Source organism: Lingula anatina, chromosome 2 (assembly GCF_051362555.1).
Source record: "Lingula anatina isolate TDL-2025a chromosome 2, LinAna3.0, whole genome shotgun sequence".
In the NCBI taxonomy this organism is placed as follows: Eukaryota; Metazoa; Brachiopoda; class Lingulata; order Lingulida; family Lingulidae; genus Lingula; species Lingula anatina.
The window spans coordinates 14,903,683-14,930,542 of record NC_141768.1 but is presented as its reverse complement, the minus strand read 5'-3'; the positions used below and the strand labels follow the sequence as shown (position 1 = coordinate 14,930,542).

The following is a 26,860-nucleotide window of genomic DNA, read 5'->3' as shown; positions in this document are numbered from 1 at the left end:
CGGGCAGATCTTAGTCGTAAGATTTTTATGACTATTGTTACACCATAAAAAATGTGTCAAAATTACAAACAATCAATCGGCCTCTGAGTACAATGTCATGTATTGGAGCTGCCCTTTTTATTATTGAAATCACCAATTCAAAGATTTCATTTACGTCAATTTATTTTTTTTTAATGATTTCCAAATTTGAACATGTCCTCAACATTCTTATAATCTATAGTTTAAAGCGCACTGCTAGGAATGACTACTCCTGTGGCTAGGGATCATCATTTACCTGGGATCTTGAATTCTATTTTTCCTTCTCCCTTTATCAATTTTTGGTCATGAAATAAAGAAATTTGTATCTTGAATTAAGCCCAAAATCATTTCAGATTATAGAGGTATAGGTTCAACCTCAACCCTTAAACCAAAGTGTCAAGTGCTAAATAATAATGTCGCACATCTTTGTGGATATTAAAGTTAAAAGAACAACATCGTTCTTTTTTTGTATTTATTGTCACAGATACTATATTTATACAAAAAAAGTGTCAACAGAAAATTTGCTGCGGTGAATATAACAAATTAGACACATACTCACACTATAAAGCATTGTTTTGAATCCAAGGCCCGCTCGCACTGGCCGCCAAAATATCAGCTGCTTTAAACGTACATATCATATATATCCTACATATCGAGCTCAAATATAATAGATGAACCTACATGAAGAAGGGGCTGGTCTAGGGCGTGAAAAGGGCTGCCTTTTCTTTGCTTTCTTTTCATTCTCACCCCACACACCCCCTTTGCGATGGAAATGGTTGGAAAATTGGTTTAACTTGGGGCGTTTTTGCAGTTAGACGTTCGTGGAGCATGATTCTGTTGGCTGCGTGTCTCCTCTCCTCTTTTGTCGAAGCACCGGGTCAGAGTCTGCCTTTGGGCTAGTCAAATGACCGAAAGTAATAGAATCCCAGTCTCTGTTGCACGCTTTGATGATATTTACACTATTATTCAATACACTGTGCTTGGATTATGGATGAATGGCGTGATCTCATAAGCAACGGATTATTGAAAAATATAGTTTTTCTTTTATATATAATTACTATAACTCTAATTTAGCAAGCGCCACATTGAGACTGACACTCCAATCATCTAAGTGCGTAAGGTATACATATGTTTCGTGTTGAACAAAAGATTTCCAATCAGAAAAATGTCAAATGTCAGTGCCCTTGCCTATATGAAGCCGTGTGTTTCTTACATGGAATCGGTAACGTTTATACATACAATTGTACATAAAACTATAGAAAAAATATGTAAATTGTTCTTTATCATCTTTAGAAATATCTCTCGATGTTATTCATTTGTTGTTTTTTGCAGATAAACTACATACATATTTTACCCTTTGCTTTTCAGTCCCAGACGTCAGATGAGGAGGTGGCCGTTAAAAAAAGCACGTAATTAATAAAGCTACAACTGGCATTGTGATATGTATTATCGCAAACACACTGAAACACAAAGAGTTATTAAGCCATGGTTTTCTACAGAGATACATACCGAGTATCGTGTATTTACAAAACCCAACATATGATACATACAACACTACAATTTCCATTTCGACAAGTATAATAAATTTCATAACACTTTTTCTACAAAAATATATCAAGATAAAATTACAAATGCTTTTGCCAAGAAATGCGTGTGAAATCATTCATATTTCACTAAAAATCACTCACAATGATTGATTTGCAAGACTCCAAGTCATCGCAATTTTTTTATAATAATTAACCTTAATGTATCACCCACCCCCCTTTCCCTCCCTCTTATACATCAAACATTGACTCCCAAGTAGGCCTACCTCCATCGGTAAGCAGAAGCCGACGCCATTTTGACCATTCTCTTTCACCTGAAAAAGGCAGCTTCTACACATGCAGATTAACAACAACAGCGTTAAACATCAGGGATCGAACAGTCAATAATATACATATATTGTGCACTTAGACTTACAGCGACCAACCATCCCGGAGTCCCCCTCTATTTTGACCCAAGGAACAAAACCAATAAAAGGTCCCCTCATTTTTAAATGTTTTACAGAAAGATATGGCGTATAAAGCATTTTTTTGGGAAAAAACTAAAGGATCTTTGATAATCTAAAGAATCGATTTTACAGTAATGATTCAGGTCGTCTTCACTTGTATTTGCAATTGTTATAGAGTAAAATGCCATTCTGAGTATTCATTATGTATTTTACGCTTATCACTTGCTCCGAGTGCGTTTTCTATGCATGTCTTTTCACGTTCAATTGGTTTTGTGCGGAAAACAGTTCCGATTAGATATTACATTACTCTCGCTTTCACGTGGCATCGAAAAACTTGTACATAAGACAGAGTGCAGCATTAAAATTCTTTGTCCTTAGTTATCTGCTAGGTTCATACGAAAACCCAGCCACGAACACCGTTCCGCATTTTCAAGTGTATACCTTGCTTGTCCCCTTAATGTTAAGTAATATCCAGCTATGACGAAGGTCCATCGCTACATACTCGTAAACAAGGAATCCGACTCTTCACGTATGACCGGTTTGTCCTCTCGTGCCAGGTCTGACTTTGACATTTGTTTAAGCAATATGTCATTTCTCTCCGTACTCAGATCGTGCTTTAGCGCTGACATCGGCGACGATTTTATCGATGTCATTCGCGTGGACCTCATGGTGCTGGAGAAGGTCGAGTTATTCCTTGGGGGAGGCTGTCGCCGTCGACATATGCGGTTCTTTAGACCGTCGATAAAACAGAGATATATCCAAGGGTTTGTGCAGCTGTTAAGGTTCCCTAGCATCATCATGAGGTTCATCAATAGCAAATTGGAAGCTAAAATAAAAATAATAAACATTTCCACCAAGCGCTCTCACTCTGTCACTAGATAAATTATTCGAATTTTAAAATTTTATTATGATGTTTAATATTATTATTGTTATTATTATTATGTTGCTATAAAACAGCCCTTTTACTGATTAGTGTAGATACTTATTAGATTAAAATAATAATGGAGTTAATATAAGTTATTACTATTCAAATTATGGAAGCAAAGGTCCTTACAAAAAGAAATAAAAAAATCCTACCAAATGCGCAAACGATTATTTGTAAATGTGCTATTCCAAGAATGATAAGACTGAAATAAAAATATAGATATTCTCATATATTTCAAAACAAATTTGGACGTGACTGCAAAAAGCAAAATACTTACTTCCACTAGCCAACTTAGCATTGAAGGCGTACAACAAGTGGGTAATGAAGAACGGGGACCAACACATAGCGTATACGATGACCACGGTCAGTGTCAGTTTGATGGTCTTTAGTTTCGCCCTGGACAATCTCTGGACGTGTGCCCGAGGGGTCCTTGGCGGGTAAGTCCCATTGGTCATGGCTTTAACGTCGTCATGTTGTTGAGATTTGTAGCTCGTGCGGGCGCTGACGCTCTTCACTGATGGCGTTTCTTTTGACTTAACGTTGATCCACACCACGTACGAGATTCGGCCGTAGGTGAAAATCAAAATGGCCATCGGCAAGAACCAAACGGAGAAAGCAAGCCAGGTTACGTAGACTTGGATGCTCCATTCTGGGTGGACGAAGTACTCCATACAATCCATCAGACCGTATTTATTGGGTGCCAGACCAAATATGAAAAAGGGAGGGACACTCAAGACTAAAATAATACCCCATGCGATGGCCACCATCATGTGTGCTTTTCGGGGGCTCCATTTCTGGCTTCGAAGCGGGTAGCAGATGGCAAGGTATCGGTCCACCGCCGTCATTACGAGCACGTACCCAGACGCGTACATGGATACTAACTGACAATACTTGTATATTTTACACAGAAAGTCCCCGCCCAAAAATCTTACTGTTATCCCAACCACAAGTTCTGGTAAAGTCCCCAAGAGAGCGCTCAGTAAATCTGCGATGCTCAGGTGAAAAATGTACACCAACATTCGACTTAGTTTTTGTCTCCGGAAAAACAGCGTAATGATGACAAATAGATTTTCGACAATGGCTAGAAAAAGTATTATCCCCAGCACGATCATTTTAGCGTTGGCCATGTCCCGCTTGGCAGTGGACTCGGTGGTATGGTTATCAGTCGTGTTCCCCACTGTCGTAGAGACCATTTCGGTGGAGATCACGTCGTATGAGGGCCCGGACCAGGTGGTGTTTTCCGTGAGGAACATTGCACTGTAGGTTTCCATCATGGCGGGTTTGTCGGAAACTGTGGGGGAAAGTGGCCAATTTTTTTCTTAATAGCTAAAGGCTACGTCTCCATCAACCTGAAAGTACAAACGAGGAAGTCAAAATGATTTCGATAAAAACACCCATATGATGCCAATGGTGTTTTTTATTTCCGGCAATCGCTGTATCTGTATGTAAAGCATTAGCAAATTAAATAAATATTTAAATAAGTAGAAGACAGATCTACGCTACGACAGCAAGGCACAAAGCTCACTTGTATTTTTACAGTAACGTCGTCTCTCCTCAGGAGTTTTTCAAAAAGTATTTTCAATTCATCACTGTATCCTATATATCTAACAACACACGCACACTCCATATCTGTCGGGTCTATCAATGACGTAAATGTTGCTTTGATAGCCATTGTAATGTATGGTCATTATGAACAATACCGGGCTTGCAAGGTACATTGTATAAGTAAAGTGGAAGCAAGGTGGATATCAAAAATTTTAAGCCTCGCTCTGTGAAATACGTTTGCACTGCTCTTTAGTAGCTGGGCATATCAATATTGATTCCAAGAAGCGGTGATAATTTGCCTGTGGACACGCACAATAAATATCACAAACTATTTAGCCTTTCTTCCAGTAAAGCCTTTACCCCATTTGTTCCCACAGGCCTGTCTAATATCTCTACAAAAGCGTGAGCGATTGTGAAATACATCATTATTTAATTTTTGTTTCTCAAAATAAATGACCGCAATTTTGCCGTAATTTGTTAAGGTAGAAGCCACCATGGCAATTGTAATTGAAATTGGAGGCAAATTAATTGGGATATTTTTCAACGATTCCTAGATGTACGTTCATGGCGATATATACGAAATGATGTGTGTGTGTGTGTGTGAGACAGAGAGAGAGAGAGAGTAAGAGAGAGAAAGAGAGAGAGAGAAGAAGAAGAAGAGCGAGCGAGGTTATTTGTGGTTACAGCGTGTTCAAAAGCGTGTGCTATTTTAAAACTCAAGCCTTCAACTGTTTTTTGCAAGTATTAATGCGTTTTTTTTTTCTTACGACAAAACATTTCACGTTAAAGCCAATAATTACTTTTGTTTATTAATATGAAATAAAAGAATTTTATACCTTTTTCACTTTGCATACTTTAAGACCGTTCAAAAGACAAGCCGGTATATACCAGCATGTAGAGTGTGAGGTACAAGTATATTTACACCGCCTACCCGCTTCATCCGGTTTATCCACGACTTCCTTCCAATTTATATTCCCATCGAATTAAAAGCATTTTCAGAAAAAACTGACCTGATAACGAAACAAACCTGGATGCTGGCGATGAATAACCACCCAACTATCTCCCCCGCGAAAAATCGGTGGCGTTTGAGAGTATAGACTGGTAGGTAAGCCAAATGTGTTGGCCAAGCCTGTATTCTAATCCTCCTTATATTGGATCCTAGCCCTACCTCGGTGGGCTGGGCTGCGAATTATATCATGCATCCTTAGCGCTTACATCATACGTATTTTGCATATAATGTCACACGAAGATACTTATAATGCATGCAATTCGTCATTTTTCTAAAGAAACACTCTTACCTGTAGTATTCAGATCGCAAGACGTTATGCAATAGATCATTCACTGTGCTTATTCAATTAACAATCAGTATGAAGACATTGGAAAATGGAGAAAATGACGAGCATCGTTGAGATGAGATGAGATTACGCAGGCTTATGTTACATACTTCTGGATTCTACTGCGTATATATTAACAAAAGACCAATATCTTGCTAACCGATATTTTTGTCGTCATAAATGTTTATGGGCCGTTTAGAATTTGTTTCTGAAATTAGCTATGCTGTTTTATCACTTCATTGGCATTTTTTATACAGACATTAATCTTTTTTATCTAATAAATGAAATGACAACTAATCTCCCTGCTCTTAGTATGATCACCTTTATTGCCCGGAGTAATCCCCGTGACGTGGGTCCTTCGTCGGAACTAGTCAATGTATGCTACAATCAAGCACCCACGTGCATCATTCCTAGAATGTTATACCACGTAACAACGTCCAACCGTCTTCCTGGATACAAAAGACAAGTAACAGCATACAATTACAATACGCTAATCACAGTACAACCATGTGCAATTCATCATCGTCACATGAACAACGTCTGTATAACAGCACGATGAGGATTTATGAGCATTGTCAAAGTTAATCAACCCAATTAGGTAGCCCAGAAACCAACCGTTGGTTACAGAAAAAAAAAGGATAAAAGCGCGAGCTGACCAATTACAAAGCTCTTGGGGAGTATCTTTACCATCTCTTCCGTCTCGCCCGCAGCAGGCATGGTAGTTAAGGAGGCTCATTAAAGTCCTTGTTAATTATGAAAATATCAGCTATGCCAAGTGATCACGTTTATGTTATTTTGATTGATAGACTTCTTGGGTAATATGAAGAAGCTATTCGTGATGAATAAAAAGCGGTTGGTTAATCTCTCAATAAACCATGGAGCATTAACTGAAGGCTCCATCGCACATATTTATATGTTTATCTGCTTGATATCTCGATCCAAACAACATCAGCTGAGATCTTTATCTTTGAGATCTGATCTCAGTATTTATATACAGAAACAGCGGGTTTTTCACTCTAGTTGATATGAAAATAAACCTTGTTCAAGCAAAGTTTGTACTGATCCGTTTGACATTTAATAGACTGAAGATGGCGGTGCTAAATGTTCTGAAACACTCTTGAATAGTCTTATAATAGCTTTTTGCCGTGAAATATTGTACTTTTAAATGCATAAAATAATCCGAAATAACATTAGTGTTTTACGAATTCTCATGTTTTTTTTTCTGAATAACGTTAACCCTGGAGAAACACAAACTGTACAGGTAGTTAGAGATACCTTGGTGTTGAGCAAGCTCGGCATGATCAGCTTTCCTGTTCTTACTTCTGTTTTCTTACATTGAGAGAGCGTTTAATGCAAAAGATCCTTCTCTTTCTTCATGAATAAATGCTGTTTAGAATGTTCACCAACTTGGTAAACAATTCAAGATGAACACGTTTCATGACACTTACAACAGGCATATCGTATATAACCGATATACATGTACAGTTCCCGTTACATCATGTTTTGGTGTTTGTATCAAGGAATGTAGTTGTTCTCTGCAATGTTCAACTCTTGCTAATTTTAACCTTTTTTCTGGAGTGACAACTGTCATCTACGAGGTTGAATAGTGCCCTGAACTTATAAAAAACTTAGACCCTTTCCGAATGATCATAATAGTCGCTTTTTTATTTTGTGAGCACCAGTGACATTAGACTTCATTTTGTAGGATAGGAACAATTACGTAGAAGCCACATGTCACAAACCTTGCATTTCCTTTGAAATGGTGTCCAGCTGCATTTTGTAGATATTCATTTAGAATTTGATTCCGTCATTTGCTTAGAAACCGCCAGTGTTTTGTGTAATTGAAAGCAGCTACAGGCACAGCGGTGTGATTAATTTCCCACAGAACTGACATTGTGGGTTGATTTATCTTAAATTGCCAATGATATGGAGCAAGGTAGGGATGATGAAATGAAATATCCGTAACGTTACCTCATCGTCTATGTGAGAGATCACGATAGGGATCAAAAGCTTTCATTTACTGTCGCATCATCGATGAATGTTTGTCAGACAATATAATAGAGTCACGCAAGTGGAGAAGCGAATGAAATGGACCCCTCCTCTCTCCCCGATCATTTAACATGTCGGGGCTATACTCAGTGGGTTTCATTCAATTTAAATCTTGCTTTCCATACCGAGTAATATCTACTATGTTGTAGATACACAGACATCTGCCGACCCACACGCACCCAGCGGTGGATTTAGACGAGGGGTCAGGGGGATCCTGACCCCCCTTTGGTGTCTGAAATATATATATATATATATATATATATATATATATATATATATATATATATATATATATATATATATATATATATATCAGACACCAAATATATATATATATCACATCAATATTCCCCTCTTGAAATAAGAATTTTGACTAGCTAAATCATAGTTCTAAACCGTATCAAAGGGCACTGTTTGCTCTCCAAAGCCCTTGAACAGGCCCCGAACCCCACACCAAGTGAGCGATGGTCGGCTTCGCATCCAAGGCCTGTCGTTCCGGACCCCCCCCCCCCCCCTTCAAATAATCCTGGATCCGCCCCTGCGTACCCCTCCCTCTTTTAGGTTATAAATATGGGCACCAAGTAACGGGGACCATTCATTAATGTATACAGAGATGGATACATGTGTAAACAGCCTCAGTTCGTGCACGTGGGGGGGGGGGGGGGGGGGTTGATATTTCGATGACAGATAGAAAAGAACAAGAAAACCGAAAAAATAGAGGAATACATGAGAAGTAAACCTGTAGCAACAGGTGTGGTGGTGGCACTATGGTGTTGGAGTGTTCAGGGCACCAAGATAACTAAATCTGGCCCTGAATGTATATCTCAACTTGTGTGTGTTTAGGACACCAAGTTACATAAAATTGGCCCTGAACGTACATCTTAACTTGTGTGTGTGTTAACAAACCTAAAACACACAGCCAACATAACAGAATATATTTCTATATGTAAAAAAAAATTACACGGTAGACGTACTTTGTGGTTCGTTGTGAATGATTGTCCTCGTACATGTAGCCTGAAATGTGGCATTTCCTGGTGGGTAAAAAGATGTAGGCAGAGCTAATCATTCAGAGTGACAGTGATAAGAATTGATTTTCACATGATACGAATTTACCCGATAAGAAAATAAAGCCGTTCAAGTCTCAGTTACCTACCCTAAAAGTCAACTCTTATCCGTGGCACTCATTTGATTGATCAATGCAATGCCTTACTTCCTTGGATATATTCGAATTCTAAAAGCATTTAAAAGTTTGATTTAACTGGTTTAGTAAGTGACGTTTATAATAGAAAATCGATCAGAAGACACTTGGTTCATACCCGTTAAACGCCTTTTAAAGTTTTGAGAGAGATCTGACGTACAGTGTAAGATAGATATTATATATGTTGCCTAACGTAACAAAAGGGGGAGGCCTTCCGACTAAATACTTAAGATCACCTGTGTCTAGGAATGGTAGACTCAAAAAGAATACCTGTGTTCCTTTCAAAACCCCAGCTTCCTTATTCAATTTTCAGACTTCGTAGCGGTTGGGAAGGAGATAAAGGGCCCCACTTTCAGTGTAATTTCTTCAAACCTTCCTACTGTCATCACTGTTAACTACACGATTATCTAATCAACCTGTCAACCTGAATTCTTCATCTGCATTCTAAAATATCTAAATTAGACCACTATATCTACCTTTTATTATCAGATCCTAAGAGAACTCGGGATTCCCTGTCAAAGGTAACACAAAAAAGCAAAAAACAAATTTTAGCAAATTGAGGCGATTTCGAAGACCGCAAAGTATTACCCAGAAATATGTCCAGGATGCATAGCACTGTAAGCCGATTACACGTTTTATCGCTGCCATTATTTACAAGGAAAGTTGTAATTCGTCCTTAAGGAAGTCCATGCACTCCGCCATTCACGTATCATGGTCCGTGTAAAAAGTAATGCCCTTATAGTATGCGTCAATATATCAAAACCGTAAGAATAGCTCAGTAATGACTTACAAGTATTCTTTTCGTCTCAAAAGAGGTATTTTACTTTTTTACATTGTTAAGTTTAGTTGTTTGTAGTGTTGAATAAAGCAGAAGCACTCAAATTTTACATGAAACGAACCACAGAATAAATAAGTAACCGACCGACCGAAAAGAGAATAGAATTGGTTAATGCTAGAAGTTAAACATTTCCTCCACGAATAACAGACACATAGGGAAGTGAAAAAACATGTTTCAACGTTAACTGTGCCTCAGTAATGTTAACGCCAAAAAACAAAATTGGCGATTGCCATTTTAACATTTAACGCACATGTAGAACGGCCTCTACCTTGTGTGTAAGACAGATTAAACTTGAAATATAAATTAATTTAGTCTTTAATCTTGTTCCATTCACATCGGTACCTAGTCGTACATATTTTTGTATTATGCAATATTAAAGGGATAATAACTCTTCGTATGAGATCTATATTTCACAATAAAAACATTGTGAATAACTCATAGAAATATAATATATTCTGTTTTACGACAAAAACAGCAGTTATAGCTATTATTCTGATATCTGAGCTTGTCTTCAGATCACGTGACCTCCATTGATGGCTATACTCTGTTATAATCTCTTAAGAGATTTTAACAAAAAACCAAACTTTTTATAAAAAAAACAGGTACTAACTTTGAATGTGAAAATGGGTTCATTAACCATTGGTAAGTATGGGGAAATTGTTGTTTACTACAGAAAAATTCATTTTTTGGCCAAAACGAAGAGTTATTATCCCTTTAAGTCTGTAGTGGAGAACGCAACAAAATGGCTACTGCATTTCGTACATTTAAATTGTTAAATGTTGGGTTACGTGTAACTGTCTTTAAACATACTTGAAAATGCTGCGTGCGCAGACACACGGTGTACATAGGCTGTGTTGTCGCATAGAGCGTATTTCCTGAACCGCTTTTCCGAAAAGAATATGGCATAAACTGTTCAAATAGTGCAGTCTGTCAATTGATTTTAAAGAGTTTTGTTTCATACTTAAGATGGATATCATCAAAGCCATCATAAATCACTTTCATGCAATGTCTCGACAATTACAATAAAATTCAGAAACCAACAGCGAGTGAATTATTTGTTACAAGTTCCGGTAAAATCCATTTGTGCATTAGTAGCGTCAACATTAACCTGAAAGCCTCCACGCCTTTGGCCTATCCGTTTCTGGCGCTGCCTCAAAACCATTTAATCGATACGCAACCACCACCTTCTGTGGCACATCAATACGTTCCGTTTTCAAAATAATTATCCATCATGTTGGTTTTGTTCTAATATCTTGCTCTGCAGATTCTCGAGAGGTTTTTTTGGTTAACGGCACTGTAATAGATTTTTGTAGACCAAAAGGTTGTAGAGGGATGACAAGAAACATTGGTACGCGAAAAATTAAATATTGCTTCCTCTGAGTTCCATGTTTCAAAAAATTGGCCATTTGATTATGATTGCCAAATCAATTACTGTGACGATGTTGGTTTGATTAGAAATTTCTCAGTGGTTAATTTTGTCATTTTTTTTTATCGCTCACACATGCTACAGACAAAATTCGTACATGTATTAGCAAAACTAACATTTAATTTGACAAATCTTATTAAATTGCTACATCGTGTCATCCTTCTTCCTCGATACACAATGTGTTATACAGTGTATGGGTTTTATGTCGGTATGCTGTTATCATAATGTTAATCCTTAATGTGACTACCAGTACTGTACATTCCGCTTCGAAAACACGGACCGCTCGAATTTTATAAGATTTATTTCTATATTTGATATTGATAGCCCAGTTGAAGAGTAAACGTTGAATGTTTCCCCTTTAAGACGCTGTCCAATCGATGAGAACGGACGTCCACTTTGCTAAGTCAACAATCAATTAAACTTGCTCTTGCCGTTAATTGCTTCTGTCAGCCTACGTTTCGTTCAAATCGAGTAAAAACTACCGGGAAACAAAACGAGATCGTTAAGTGTCCACGTTACATTATATCAACTCACTGCCATAATCTTCGCCAAAGAGTTATATTAATTCTCCGACCATAATGAGTTTATCGCGTCACATGATGCCTCTTGAAATTAATTTATGCTTTAAGAAAATATACCTTATACCTTGCCTGTTGTCTCAAAAATACGCATTTGTGTCAGTAGCTAATCCAAACATTTAGTACACCCGCACTGCCCCCCACAAAACTGTAATAAGTAACTGTGATAAGTAATTGATAAAAATGAAAAACAATGAATGTCATCACGTTTGAATGATCTTATCTTCTACTGCCACCGCACTTGATAGATTAACTGAATGCGCTAATGCGCTACTTACAGTTAGGATGGAACCCCAAGAACTCCCACTGAATTCCTCTCACAGGCCACTAGTATGTAATTCGTGAGTAAGCATCTACTCGTTCTTATACTTCAGTATCATGGTACAGCCGTATACGAAAAAGCTTTTGTCAGGACAGTACCATGTGAGATATTTTTACTTCCATGTCTGGGCTATTTTTACAAATAATGATAATAATATCAAAAGTAATAAATGAAATAAAATTTTAAAAAACAACACACATTGTGAACAAGTGAATGCTGGGTAAAACTTAAATCATCTCCATTATTGCCGTCGAATCCGACTGTGTTCCAAAGCTAACAGTTTCCTAAGTACAATTCAGAAACCAAACCATTGTCTTTACCAGTACATTACAGAATTGTGACGACAGTCTTTAAGTCCAGTAGACCATCAGAAGGTACCTTACCGGGTCTTGAAACCCTTGAAACAGTGAAATACACACAACCAAAAGCTCACATGATGAGCTTTTTCGAACGTCATAGTCTGAATAGAAACCACTGTGCCCACAGCGTAATTCAGATAATTTGTTGTCGTATCTACATGTGATGACCGTCATCGCATCCTTACTTAATCTGAAGAAAAGTAAGAAGACAATGTGGGATTCTTTTAGGGCTAATTGCAATCAGTTTTGATCAGACAGGTACGAGAATGAAAGCAGAGAAAATATTTCCAACCGCTAACGGGAGGCTAATCATGTTTTTCATTTCCTGCGCAATTCCTATATGAACTTCATTTTAGGGATCAGGCTAATTGAGACATGAACTGTAATTGAAATATTAAGGTATAAAGCCAGGAATTTTCAGAAAACTGTAACAGCAGGGGTTTCAGTAAATGCTTTTGCATTACTTTGTTAAATTGACCGACCGACCTGTAGGTTACCTGGGTACATGAAGGAGATAATTACTTGAGAGTTCAAAGAAATATATGAAAAAATGCTAACACTGTACGTACCCTTCCTGGACTAACTAGCACAGAGTGAAACACTGTTTCTATGCTACGGATAGGGGAAAAATGAATCCACATATACATTTATTAAACTTTCTATGCAAAAACAGTTTCACATTACACATTCATTAAGATTGTCATTCACAACAATTATTCGGGAGAAGACAATGCCGTCACATGATGATAGTGGCATACATGTAGGTTATGGGTTTGACTTATCTAGGTTTTTGATCACAGAAACAACTGTTTTACAATGTAATGGGCGGTCATCATAAAGGCTATACCACCTCCAAGTGTTTTCAAGTTCCATTCGGAATCACTCAGGGGATATGATTGAAAAATCTCATTATCGTTCCTATCAGAGAGGCAACATTCAAATCATGCATTATTTCATAAATATCTTGTGGAGACATTGTCCACAAAAAAAGCAACTATCGACAGAACTGCTCCTGTGAGCTGCAGAATGTCCAAACCACAAACTAATTGAAGTTTTTTCTTGCCCGTTATTTTTCCCGTTACAAATGCCAGCTGCCAAATATCAGATAGGAAAAGATCGTTTATACATGTAATATGCTCCATGCCTTATCATTTTCCACAGCAGTTTTCCAATTTGTGGAAACAACATATGGGTCAGGACACTCAGCTGTTTCTACGAAGAAAACGTGGTCAACGAAGTGATGTTTCGGTGGGATATGTTTCCAGGGGGCTCATTACAATTATGTATCGAGAGAGAGAGAGAGAGAGAGAGAGAGAGAGAGGCGGGTTTGGGGAGAGAAGGGTTTGGGTGAGGGGGTAGGAATGTTGGGGAATGGGAAGATAGAAATTGAAATATGCAAAAAATAATAATAAATGAATTAATTAATCAAACATTCCAAGAAAATATGATCTCACAGGAGTAATAAGCGTCAACAAATTTACCGCAAGATGATAAGAGAGTGCGGATGGAGGGTTGGGGAAGGAGAGAAAAGTGATACAGGAAGAGATTTCAATATGTAGAGAAAATGTAAATCAAGTATTTTTATGATTTCTACTTTAATTGTACAAGTACCTACCTTCAAAATTACCTAACTTCAGATGAAATTGGAAATCACACCAATCAGAAATTGTGGTGACAGGCCCCCTTCAAGGAAGCGAGGGCAACATGACAATCAAGTGGACACCTCCAAAATTGGATGTCTGCACGTTCACTACCCTTGGGGTGATAAAAAAGTAAACTGTTTCTAAAGGGTTCATTCCCACTGACACTGTCAGACTGCGTAGAACGATTCAACTCAGGGGGGAATCTTGCTGAATACAGTCAGTTAAGCAGATTAACAGGCCTCCTCCTAGCGTTGAAAAGAATACAGAAAAGCTAGTGATTATTCGAGTATGTAGGAAACAAGGAGAGGCGTGTTAATCTTGTTAACGGATTGTATTCAGCAAGAGTTCCTGCGGACTTGATCGATCAACGGAGACCGATAGTTTCAATGGGATTGAGTCCTGAGAGGCTGAAAGCGTGTTTCTACCTAGGAGACATGACATTTTGGCCCTGCCTCAAAGGAGCTTGATCGCGTGCCTGCATGCCTCCTCGATGTCACGGTATAACCAGCAGGTTATTTAAAAGAATGAATTATTTGAGGCAAAATTTTTAATGTAAATATGCGAGGTTTTATAGCGTGCGTGCATCGTCAAAATAAAGTTCTTTATGACGTTTTACCAAGACACTTATACACAAACATGTACACTCTTGGTTAAAAGTGCATTTAATTTTGAAACAAATAAATGCAACGTTTAGTTTGGGTACCCTCCTGAAACTATATACTGCACGATATATCTGACTGGCAGATAGGCAACAAGTTCTATCTGTGTTCCTGCCCGCGTTTTTACTGGCATCCAGTATGGCAGAAGGTAGGTATACACATTCAGAATGACATATTTATAACCGTATAGGCGCACCGTGTGGTTATTTACTATCACTGGACCAATACATCGTAGTTTACCTGAAATGATATCTGAAAATAACAGGAAAGACAACACTTTCATACGATATGAACGCCTTCGGAGGCAAAAAATGATTTATCAGATTTATTTTTGGTCTATAAATCGCAAAGCCAATATAACAACGAGCTTATTGTAGACCCCCGCCCTGCATGATCCGCTCTCCGGTGTAAACTTACGACGCTCCGGTTATTTTTAAAGTTGGACGGTTACTCCACCCTGGCTGACACTTGAATGAAACAGTGCATAAATTATCTAGAAGGTAACTAGAAGATAATTTGCTTAAAGCCAAAACATCATGCTACAAGAGCAGGAAGATCATATATGCATCTGTAGACGCTTTGGCTAGTACATTTATATATGTACTGTAAAACAGCGATCCGTCCATTGAGCAGTTGAAGATTGGAAAAACATTTAAATTCGTTAAATTAATGGTGTTTTGGTGAGAGCTCTATCAACAGCGAGGTCACATTTCGAGCTGACAGAGCTTTGGCATTAATGTGATAGAAATTATTTCGATGCTTCACTTAAAACAAAAGTAAATATTTAAGTTCCTTGGAAAGTCACAAACCTATGGTTTAAAGTCACAAAAATGCCTAACCTAACCCAACCTTTATTACGTTAATGATAAATCTCAACGTATAAAATTGGGGTACATTTTAGCTTTAAACAAAATTATAATGAAATAAAAAGTTGGCATTTCAAAAAGATTAAGGTTGTGTTCAGAATAGAAGTTATCATACTAGCAGGATCGATCTCATCGGGGATTCTCGCAGAAGTGCGATCAATGTAATCAACTCAATTTTCTGGCACGCCCCCTTCTATTCTGAACACAGCCTAATACTGGGTTCCCATACTTAGATCGATCCATCTGGATCGACCTAACTCCCTGGAGGTTCACGCTAAATTGCTATCATCTCAAGAGGCTTAAATGACTGTCACGATTACCGAATCAGCTAGTGGTAAAGATAATTATCCCCTAACAGTTTTACTAGACTTGACAGATGTTTAAGCCGGTTAGTTTTTATAGCAATTTAGTGAGACTCCCCAGGGAGAGAGATCGATTCAAATATCTGTGGGAATGGTCCCTTAAAGGTACATGCACTAGCTTGGACATGTAAGTCATTCGAGAATTACTTGCTTAAACGAATTTTCTAGGGAAATACTATTTCTCTCACTCACAAATCATTGGTCGACCAGTACCTGCACTTGGATTCAATGTTTTATTCCATTTTTAACTTATATATTTAGTTTTAAATGACTGGACAGTCATTTAGACCGACATCTGCCTTCCCGACATTCACAGTAAAACGTTCCAGATATGGTCTCGTTTTCACTTCACAGCACAAGAAAATGACACGGTTTTTCTGCATCATGGCCTTGTATCATTTGAACAGACGGTGATGGTGTCGTTTCCCGCTTGAAATCGCTAAAAGTAACGGCTTCCATTGGTGAGAAAGAAATAACGACATTTGGTACGCATCAGATTAATTTTAGAGATTTTATCGTCATTTAGGTTTGAATGGAGGAAATGTGAGAAGCTTTGCGGAATAAAAAATAAAACTGTGGGGCAATTTTCAAACGAGCGCAGGATGCCTTTTATATTGACTATTGTAAGTTTCAAGCCTTATAATGTAGACCGATTATGATAGTCATACTTTATCGTGACAATACAGTTTCGAAACTAAATCATAAATAATACTAGTAAAGCAATAAATACTAGTAAACTGTAGTGGTAAAGGTCCCTCTTCCCGTACAAATGTCAAGTAAATAAAATACGACTTGGGTAATTGAAATTTTTGAAGAAAGGTAGCACATGTACCAACCAAAATGTGTTCTTAAACAAACATAAGTTATGATATTAAAGCTAATTTAACTAGAAGAAGAGGCTTTTCAGATCACGCACGAGATTGTGACGAGGTCAATCGGTGCCCATTTAACTGTGTACATCAAGAAAGGTTAAAAGCGAGAAGCGCAGTAACGAGACTTTGAGTTTGTAATAGGATGACGATGGGTTGACGTCAGCTATAATTCTGATAGCACGAAACACACTAATGTCAAACAAATTAATTTTCTAATGCTCTTCTGTAAGAGAAAATTACATTTTAGAGTTGCGAGTTCTTTTTCATTTAAGATTATTTGTTTTTCATGTGTTAAAGCTTGCTTAAAGAAGTTAATAGTTATGACATACATGTAATGGTGATATTGTCTTTTATCTCTAAGTAACTAAACTGGTGAAATCGATTCAATAAAAATCAAATACATATTACAGTGCATGTATCCTACCATGTTATCAACCCCTTATCAACTTGAAAGTGACTCACGTTGCATGTGTACATAAGAAAAGGGTTTGATATAAGTGTACCCCAAGGAATGAGTGTCAAAATAAATAAATAAATGAATCCTTATTTTTCTTAAATATATAATTAAAAAACTGTTTTAGAACATTTTATTTCTAACAAGCGGGTTTCAGTGTACAAAATATGTTAAGAAGATGCCCCATGTGAACTGCCCGTTTTTCGTTTACCTAAGAACACCGTAGGGCGGACTAGCTGGTTCCATGATTTCCAAAACAAATACGCCCCGATAAGCTAGTGTTCATCCACCATGCGACTATTAATCCCACTATTAAGATAAACACGAGTGGTTTGTAGCTGCAGATAGCAAACATGCTGTTGTCTTTTTAGGTGGATCTCTTAAACATATATCATGTTGGCTAAAACTATGTCTATTCTTGAAATCACCAAAGCAGGAGTCAGGACCAGCATCAGTCAGAAACTGGGTTTTTCAAACAGTGATTCTGCTTTTGATTTTTTTACCTATATCTGAATTGTTATCCAATAAACAAAAACATGTTTTATAGCTTTCAAACATGTATCTATATAAAAGATGTCCAACAAGGTGCAATCAAGCGCCCACAATGGTAGTTTCAACCTTTGAGAAGCAGAGGTTCTAGCTTTGTCATTTCCGCTCTGTTCTCTTCCTTTTTGTATGTGAAATATTATCTTCGTGCTCCGGAATAACAACGTATCCTGGAATACAATCAACGTGTCACAGTGGGCACAGATTGATACATGTAGCTCAGCAATACGTAACTGCATTTATGGGTACTAAGTGTATGTTATCAGGAACGGCAATACATTCTTGATGTTATACATGTACGTGTGCTCCATGAAATGCGTTGCAAAATTTGAACAATCCTGCTTATTTTCTTCTCAGTTTCAAGTGTCATGTCATGTGTTTTTCATTTGAAAGCCATCATTTCAATTGTAGCTCGATATAACGTTTGTTAAATCTAGGAATTGATGAAAATAGTGCACAAGTCGGAGTAACGTTACCCATAACGACAACATGTTAACCTGAGGCATAAATTCAGTGCCTGATTCATCTTGAAAGTTGCGTTTTAAAATTCAATAATGCCCTGTGAAGGTGCTACAAGTGATTTATAGGTATCACAAACGAACTGTATCACCCCCGTCATTGCGATAAACTAGATAACTGATCTAGACTCCTTCCGCGTGAACTTGACACGCGTGTTAAGGCCCCGCAAAGGATTTGTACATGCATGTACAGTTTTGTATCTTACCCCTGTACACAAGGTGCAACGAGTTTTTGGGTGGATTTTTTTTTCAATTTAAATGAATAGAAATAGCTTATATAACTTACTATTCCGATTTTGTTTTCTTAGTTGTACGTCATTTTATGTACCATATCCTTAATATAATGCAATATTCAAATAGATGAAAAAGGTATATGGTATCTATCAATATTTAGGCTAAGATAATTGTTTTGCAAGGAATTGATTTCACAAATATACTCTTATTTAGACCAGAAAATGCCCAACTGACTATTTTCACAACGATATACCAATACTGCCGACGTAAAACAGGCGTCACAAACTAGTCACAAAAATTACACGCTTTCACTTTATGCAGAATGTTGCCAGGTCAGAGACTCGCTCAGTGGGGTCTGTTCCCCTTAGGAAATAAACGCAGTGCTATTATTTAGCATTACCTGTGTGCATGAATAAATATTTATATATCCTTACCCGTGTATGATTACTCTTCTTCTATAGCCTTCAGTGTTCATGGTGCTTATTCTTCGTGTTGTAACATCCTCATGTGTTACAAATAAGAAAAACACTACCCTACTGGTAAAACCATATACACGTCTGCGCCAAAACGAATATTCTCCCGCTATACCACTATATTTTCTCGATATTTATCTAGATAAGAAACACAGCATTTGAGCTTTGTCTGTACTGTAAAACTCTTCCATGATTCGACAGTATATAGTGATTAGATTCAGGCGCAATGGTTGATGTTATCACTATAAACGTGTCGGTGAACGAATTAATCTCCCCTTGGCATGGCATGAACTCTGACACCTGAGCGTCCATAAAACAATAAACCTGACGCCTTAGATGATAACTGACACGCGGGAAACATTGATGAGGGCAGAGATAAAATAAAATAACTTCATTTCGCTTTTATGTCTCCAGACATCTAAAGAGAAAGGGCGGGCATCGTGCTGATAACGGAACATCGTGACGCATTTTTACATGATGTGGCGTTAACATTCAGTGATCTCTGTATTGCACAATTTGACACCTGGCAGCGTGCCTGGTGTCCAGAGGTTAAAAAGCATGCTCTACACGTCGGCTAGACAGGTTAGAAATGACAATCCTGTCAAAAAATCCGAGAACTTAGTCCAGATATGATGCAGTCTGTGTGCATGTTGGTTACTTTCATCGGGTGAAGTATAATCGTAAGACACGATTCTTCTTATCCAGGTTTACGTTACCACGGGCGTATTCGATACTTAAAACGCTTGGCATAATATACGTATGCCCTTATGCCGCTATCATGTACCTGAAAGCCCTTCCATGGTTAAAAGCTAGGTTCCAATTGATTTGTACAAATCCTGATCTAGGTTTTGGCCCAATATATTTTTCGATAATCTTAACGTGTACAGATGAAATGGATGGCCGACTCCTTGTTACACCACTCTCCGTACTGTACGCATAATCATGTAAAGTCAATACATCTAAACTTTATGAGTACCACTCAGCTCAACTACCCACAGAATTGCACATCTCTGCGCATTTCTTCTCAGTTTCAAGTGAATTCAGCGGTTTTGCAGTCTCGATTAAAATTCATAAAAAAAACTAGTCTACCACATCAACAAATATTTTGATTTTCTCTTGAACTGTTGATCAAATTTTAAAACGGTAATAAAGTTCAAAACGATTCGTTTTCTTCAGCAGGAGGAAAGGTGAGGTTTTTGCTCGCATTCGTTTCTGATATTGCGCTAATTTGGTACCTTCAATTACATTTTATGAGGACTTGCTGTAACCTCTATCTCCTGGAAGCATAAACTGCCAATGAATGTCAGAACAAGGCTGCTTAGGTCCGTAGTTTAAGAGGCGCAAGTATGTTCAAATATTGGTTCAGTGTCAGATGATTAGTACATTTTTCTCAATATGATATTTTATTTCATAAAACGTTTCTATGGTAGTTGAACTCCATTTTAGCTATAACGCAACAAGATTCACACATATGAGTCATTATACGAGAATTTTTTTCAGCAAATTGAATGCGTACGAGTTTCATAATACGGGGCTTATATTGTGTGCGTAATGCCTTCTAAATAATTCAAAATGTTTGAATTATGAGACACCATTGTCAGGCCATTTTAAAACCACATTTTTCTTCTTGTTTACGTATGCTTAGAGCTTATATTTTAGCAAAATAGCCGTTTTGAAAATCATAACTGCATGTACGTCCAGTCATGGACAAAAATTCGTTATTATGTCCAAAGTCTAGTGTGAATGACTACTTACATCAGTTGTGCAATCTAAACTCATCGACAAAATTCAGGTGTGACTAAAATCACTGTGTAAAGCTTTCTCTAAATTGCCGCCCTTGGAAAATCTCATCGCGTAGAGATGTGCAAGCACAAGCTGGACTGCCAAATGTACACTTTAAAGGTGCATTGCCAGAGATTTTGATCGATCCAGAGATTTAGATTTAGATCGACCTAACTCCCTGGGGGTTCACACTAAATTGCAGTCAGCCGAGCGCGCACCACAGTCAATTACCCCCTTAGAGCTTTTAGTAGGAGACACAGACATTTAAGCCTGTTAAGCTGACACCAATCTAGTGAGACTTCCCAGGGGGATAGATCGATCTAAATATCTATGGGAATGGGGTCTAACGGTAGCATGCAACTGGCGATCCAAATACCATTTGTGTCTCCACACCATCTTATTGCATGTGTAACTAATGCCTTGTGTACATGTTACATGTTAGACAAGAAAGATGTAAGCTGCAGCTCTAAGATGTCGAAAAAAGTAAGATATAAATCAGCGTTTTTCGCTCACATAATTGCTCCCCTTCAAAAAGGGGTTACGGGAGTTGATCACTTGATATCAGCCGAGATTCTCAGCGAATAAAAACCTTTTGTTGCCTTATAAAATCCCTTTCAAATATAGTTTGTGACTCTCAGTGTTATCAAGAGTAAACCGACTCAATCCTTCAACTAAGAAACTGACCGTTGAGTTAGGCAAGATGTCTTTAAAAGGGCTGTCTCTATCTAAGGCAAAGTAAAGATTCACACGTAGATCCAAAATTCTTCTTCAACTTTTAAGTTAAAACATGAAATGTTATTTTTCTATGATAATATACGGAGTGACGAAAAGAGTTGTATGCCTCTACCATTCAACAAGGATAAAAAGCATGCAGATCCGTTGCAAAGGATCAACGAAAGTTTGTGATTGATGATAGCTAACACACAATCTATTCATAAGCGTCATACATTATTAATTGCAAAACATGTAAAATCTAGCTTGTTTTGCGATTCTTAAGTTTCCGCTAAGGTGATTACAGTACAAAAGACTTGCTTCCAAGCATGGATTCGCAATAAAACGAGAGTATTTTTTCGTATCAATAGATCGGACAAAGATTGAACCAAGCGATTTATTTAATTAAAAGCGATTAACGGTCGCGCTACATCACAGAAATCAGAAGACATTGATCCACCAATACCATTAGAAAAAGAAATACCTTTTCAATCATTTCACACCTTTTTCATTACATTAACTGGCCAAGTAATTGCTTGTGCTTTTGGATCCGCTGCAAAACAAGGTGCGTGATCGTGAATGTCATCTTTTTTCATTAAAAGTGTACATGAAAAATACATAAATGCACGCAAGTTCGCCACCTATATGGCATTTTAATGTGTTAACGCCATTTGTCATGCTTAGTCGCTGAACGTACAACAATACTTTTTCCATGTCGAGAAGTGTGTGCGCTTAAAATTGCTATCTTAGTGGTTTTGGGATATTTTGTTTGGCACAAAATTGCCCAATATAGTGTTATAAACATGTTTTTTCGTCTGATTAGAAAACAAAAATGAAATGTTTCGAAATGTATAGAGGTCATATCAACTGATAAACACCTGTTAACTCACGATATCTTAATAGATCAAATAGTGAGTTGCCTTACTTTTATCACGATAAAGTGTACCTTTGGACATTTTTTCACGCTGTGTCTGTTGCTCTTGTCACTATTACATACGCGTTCATTGTGTATTTCAGTTCAAAATCATTACGACAGTATGTTGTCAGACCTTTCTCCAAACGTTTCAATCACGAGCCAGTTACTGACGGGTTGGTATTTGCCTGTGTAGGACACTTTAGCAAACTGCTAATCTTTCTGAAAGTATGGCTTTCGTGCAAAAAAATGAATAGTAATAAGAAAAGTACCACGTGAAGGGATTCTTTCATCAATGTCTCATTCACCCGTCATCTGTGGTGATCAGATTTGAGAAAATCTTATTAATTTTTTACGAATGTTTGAAGGCATAAAGATTCAATCTAACATCTTATTTCCAGGAAATAATAGTTATAGATGGTTAAAAATGCAGTTGGCCACGCGCACCGGTATGTGCCCCAAATGGCCATGTGTCAACGCGTGCCTTATCATATACGCTTATGTCACTTTGTTATGTTAAGAGCACATGTAGGGCCAGCCTAAAGCTAGTACGTGCAATAACTAATTCAAAGTACATGACTGCAGACACCTGACGGCTTTTAATGTAAAATATGTGTTAAATGTCAAACTAACATCATGTCGCCCAGTTGTTGTATTCACCAGAGGCATATCTCCTTGATGATGATAATGTTTTATTAAAAGCACAAATATTACAACGGATTTGACTTAACATCTTACATGTTTAAGTAATACAGTTGTACAGTCAGGGGCATGATATATACAATCCACGATTGAATATATAGATTGAATACTGACATATATATATATATATGATATGATATGATATGATCATTTCCATCTGTCTCATTGTAGACTATATGAATATACCGTCCCATTCATATACTCTCATTGTAGACTATATGAATGGATCGGTATATTAAACATCTTTTCACTGTATCTTATGATTACGATTGTCATTTATTTGATCATCTCTTGTCTCCATCAGGTTCTTTGTTTTTTCTCAAGGGTAGTTAATACCAGATCCATCATACCAGAAATTGGGATGTTTCTATATCCAGGCAATAACACTGATTTTTAACTTGTATGAAATTGTTTCACATGCATGAATTTAAAACCAAAATATTTGTCCTCATATCGAATTTAATTTCCAAAACTACTCAGCGCCAAGCCATACGACCGACAAAATTGTGCAAGTTTAGCTGTGCTTGTATTTAAGTTACTTTCACTGTAACTTTAGAAATACATATAGCTCGAAGGTTAGGTGTTCTGTGCAAATTACAGAAGTGCCGCATGTGCATGCTTGGGGCAAAGAAAGCACGTTGGCATAATGCCAGGTAAAAAAAAATCCCTCCATCTTTCAATTTTTTAATGGCTATTTAAAACCTGCCTCGTAAAATATTAACTCATTGTTAAAACTGTCACTTTTTGCGTAACTGTTCATGAGAGAAAACGGATCGTGCGTGTTTAGTGGTTCAAACCGTCGTGCCGGCACGACACATTGTACATGAATACTAGTATGTCCGAAGGCGAGTTCCGTGAGGCCGTCTTCCAAGTAGACATGGTGACTATATCGCCAGTAGTGACCCGAAGCTGGAAGCGTTTCGGGACAGTAATCACAGATTATACCGAGCGGGGAGATAAATGCGAACATTTTAAAAATGACCATTACCCCTCACAGTACTTAATTTTTTAAATATCAGCATTTGGGTTATATATATATATAAATTTATAAATATATTAAATCATACAAAATGAATTTTGTTGTTCAATGTGCTACAGATGAACATCAGTTCATTTGGAGTCGCACAATACATGTAACATAAATAATTCACATAGGGCGTTTATATTTTTGCTCAGTGTAATTAGTGTAATAAGATTTACCTGGGCATCATTGAGGCCAGAAAATAAGTTCTGAAGTTCTGTTTAAACTATGTATTTTTGTAAAATAGTAAAATATATTGAATATGGGAACATGTAACCTTAATGAGATTTTGTGGCAGAAAGCGCGCAGTTTTGATACTATGGAAATAGACCAAAGAATGTGGCTTCTTCTGAAATTCTTTCTTATCACAGGTAATGTATTTTCTATTTTCCAGGTAAGAGATCGAGATTTAATAATTTATTTAGAAACACTTTGCACATGTAGTGCAATTTTTAATATCATCATATCATCATGTCTTCTACTTTTTGTTTATCAGGTTTGCTTATATTGTGACACATTTGTATGCGTGTGTTTAATAACTAATTTTACACCAGAGCAACATAACTACCGTTATATATTTCTAAGATTTTGTGTAATCATATAGAAGCTATTTCTGAATGAAAATGTATCTATACATGTACAGACGATGACCTCTCACTTTATCTTTGCCCTATCAAATCGGAAATCATGTCATGCTTCAACAACTTGCTTCAAGAAAGAGAATAGTACAATAACATGCGATCGTTCCTCACTCACCTTTTAATCCCATTCTTTGCTATACAATTTCTTAGACCACGATTGAAGGCGAACTTGCGCACCTCAATTAACCTCCTGAGGTTACAGCGTCGTGTATGTCTTCTTCCCTTAATATCGAGGTGTTAGCAGGCTACTAGGGTACCACTGCTGACTTTGCCTTGCTTTATCCGTTATCGGATCGTATACCTATGTCTCTCGCGCTGTGAAGGATTTTGTACTGAGCACAGCATGTTAAACGCTCTAGGTCGACGCGAAGACTTGGATGATTGTGAAGATAGAGGGCGCTCAACGGCGTTGAAAGTTTGTGGTGAAATCTATTGGAGTTTTGTGCATAAATCGCTAATAACCTCTAGTATAGCCTGGCGAAGTGATAATAACATCATCGTTTAAGCTAATGGCTCCTTTGGCAGATACTATAAAAGTCGTAACGAACGTTTTAATATCCCCAGACTCGGTGATGCCCGCTCACTTATCTATGACTTATTGCGTTGCCATATGAAATCTTACGGATAGAAGTGCCAGAACTTTTTAACACACACAGCAGTGTAGGAACAAATGGTCTTTCACTTATTATTTTCATCACCAGGACTGTTGTATATTTACAGTTATTTAACTAGATATCGATGGTACCTGATAATACTTGCATTGGTGTTGTTGTAACACTAGACACATGTATCTTTCTAAAACAAAAAAATCTACGCCAAACATCAAAATGGGGGGGTTTTGTCTAATAAGAGAACGCGTGTACATGTACTTGGAAACATTAATCCATCACTCCCTCATCAGCCCATTTTTCATCGTTAAAAGTAAATGCAACCGTCTTTCCACAGCTTGCTTCTTCAAATTAATGAACGCAAGTCGAAATTGACCTTAAAGCATCGCGCTTCACTTTAAGGTCAAATGTTTACATCTCACACCTGTGGATGATAAGCAGATGATCTATTTAATGTTAGTAAGGCGGAGATTTGCCAACATGTGTCAGTGTTGTTATTGTTTCTTTAAAATCTTTGCTTCTTTGATAGACATCGTGAATGATACTCAGACGATATGTAGGAAAGGTTAAATAGTTCTGACACAAATGTGCTTTCATGCCTTCTCTGTGTAACAGTTGGTTGATTTTCTATAGATTTTTAAGTACTGTTCTGTATGCATTTGTGTTTTATAACATTTTTAAATTAAAATTAAATCCATTTTTGCTCAATTAACGAAACAGTAACAGATTTGAATGCATTGATTTTCCAGTGTTGGGTCAGACAGGGTCACTCTGAGCCAAATGCTTCTCTTAAGGACTTACTTTATCGGCGTGCATGGTGTCATTTCCTCACAAGTCCACCAGTAGTAACCAGTAGTTACTGTGGCAGTGAAACACGAAGTGTCCATTGGCTTTCGTGTAGCATGGGTTCCATAAACTGATAGGTTAATATAAAAAGTTATTAACTAATGCCAAAGTCGCTCTATAAAAGTTCCAATATGGTTAATTTCTTTCATTGTAAAACAAGCGATCCCGATATCATTTGGAGGACTTCAGGGATTAAGGGTATCTTTATAAAATCTGTTTTGGCAGCCATAGTCGGAATTGGAGATTTTCGTTGATGAAGTATGGAATTAAGTGCAGAATTGGTAGCACTAGTTAGCTAATTGTGTTTGTTGAAAAGTCTGTCGGGGCCAAACACGACGTGACGTAAGCACAATAATTCAATCGTTGAACTAAACTCTTTCCCATAAGTTCCATCCATGAAATACATCTGTATACTTTCTTGCTGCTT

The 26,860-nt window shown here is 37.4% G+C and overlaps 1 protein-coding gene across 8 annotated transcripts; it reads right to left on the bottom strand.

Annotated features, from left to right (window-relative positions):
* Nucleotides 1–443: 443 nt before the first annotated feature.
* LOC106154555 (cephalotocin receptor 1) lies at nucleotides 444–25,365 on the bottom strand. Of its 8 annotated transcripts, none has more exons than XM_087006282.1 (4): nucleotides 25,095–25,365; nucleotides 6,134–6,261; nucleotides 3,211–4,282; nucleotides 445–2,834 (listed from the first exon to the last, which is right to left on the bottom strand). In XM_087006282.1, the coding sequence occupies exons 3-4, from the start codon at nucleotides 4,205–4,207 to the stop codon at nucleotides 2,503–2,505; spliced, it is 1,329 nt and encodes a 442-aa protein (XP_086862408.1). In that variant the 5' UTR covers nucleotides 4,208–4,282; nucleotides 6,134–6,261; nucleotides 25,095–25,365; the 3' UTR covers nucleotides 445–2,502. The 8 variants fall into 8 exon arrangements, with proteins under 8 accessions (XP_013384397.1, XP_086862410.1, XP_086862412.1 ...); XM_087006283.1 differs by lacking the exon at nucleotides 25,095–25,365 and adding an exon at nucleotides 19,171–19,593; XM_013528943.2 differs by lacking the exons at nucleotides 6,134–6,261; nucleotides 25,095–25,365 and adding an exon at nucleotides 5,489–5,639 and having other exon boundaries at nucleotides 444–2,834.
* Between the last annotated feature and the right edge of the window lie 1,495 nt (nucleotides 25,366–26,860).